Genomic DNA, 1,203 nt, shown 5'->3' with positions numbered 1-1,203 from the left:
AAAAACTTTTTTATTGGATACATATAAGGTAAAGATATGGAAAGCGAGCAACCACCTAAAATATATGTATATATGTTTACACATCTAGCACTCAGAGGAAAGGTTGCGAATAATAATTAATGATTATTTAAAAAAAAAGAACTTATTAATTTTTTTAACTCTGTTTGGGAAAAAAAATAGAAATTGATTTGCTACCTCTAAATATTGCAATAAAAAAATAATATATAATTGAAGTGAAAATATCAAGCTTAAATTGAGAATGATAAAAAAATTGTTTATGTTGATATGTGCAGGTGGATCTGTGACAGAGAAGGTAAAGATATACCCATTTGCCTCATTGTTTAAACCCCATCCAGATAGATTTCCCGCTTCTGCAAGAGCTCCTCTCCACTTGTTGACCTTCTCCGTTTCTTCCTTGAAGCGTTCTTCATGTTCATCAAAAGCTTTTGCATAACTCCCGGTCTGTTTTCGGACATCTGAAGGCTCCGTATCATAGAATATAGGAAGAACAACCTGGTCAATTTTTTGCCTGCACTCAAGAATCTTTACAAGTTCGTCAAGACACCATCTAGAGGAAGCGTAGTGTTTGGAGAAGACCACTATGGAAATCCTTGATCCTTCGATTGCCTTGAGAAGTTGTGGAGAGATTTCTTCTCCTCTAGGAAGTTCATTGTCATCCCTGAAAGTATGAATTCCGGCCTGGATTAAGGCGGTATAGAGATGATCCGTAAAGTTCTTGCGGGTATCTTTTCCTCTAAAACTTAGAAAAACATCATAGTTCCATCTATGTCTAGAGGATGAAGACGAAGAAGAGAACGGAGACTCAGAGCACATGTAAGCCATAGCTGGGACAGTTTTATCAATCTCTATAGCAAATTGGAAAGTAGGTTGAAGAGAATGGATAGGAGTGACGTTAATTTGCTTGTTATTTTCTCATAAATTTGAAGTCCTTTGCAAAGATGATAGATATAATAATTGTGGAGGTTGATGAGAAGTTCAGTGGAAATTGGGGTCGAGCAGGTCAGTGCAGCTGTGTTTGTCCCATAGCCCTTGGCTATAGAGATTCCCGTGTTAAATAACATTCTTTGAAGACCGTAAAGTCATAAAAAGTGGTAAAAAAAAGTTACATGCATATATATAACTGCGTGTAGTCAAATATTTCAGACGGAATGCTTGCTCCAAGTGCATACATATATAATTGTG

At 36.2% G+C, this 1,203-nt stretch overlaps 1 protein-coding gene across 1 annotated transcript; it reads right to left on the bottom strand.

Moving 5' to 3' along the window:
- Positions 1–325: 325 nt before the first annotated feature.
- LOC105118954 (TMV resistance protein N-like) lies at positions 326–843 on the bottom strand (the record flags this gene model as incomplete). Its single annotated transcript, XM_011017014.1, has 1 exon — positions 326–843. A coding segment is annotated over exon 1 (518 nt), but the record flags the coding sequence as incomplete, so codon positions are not given.
- Between the last annotated feature and the right edge of the window lie 360 nt (positions 844–1,203).

This window comes from Populus euphratica, unplaced genomic scaffold (genome assembly GCF_000495115.2).
Source record: "Populus euphratica unplaced genomic scaffold, PopEup_1.0 scaffold2343.1, whole genome shotgun sequence".
Lineage (NCBI taxonomy): Eukaryota > Viridiplantae > Streptophyta > Magnoliopsida > Malpighiales > Salicaceae > Populus > Populus euphratica.
The sequence above is the reverse complement of the archived record's forward strand: the minus strand, read 5'-3'. Positions and strand labels throughout refer to the sequence as shown.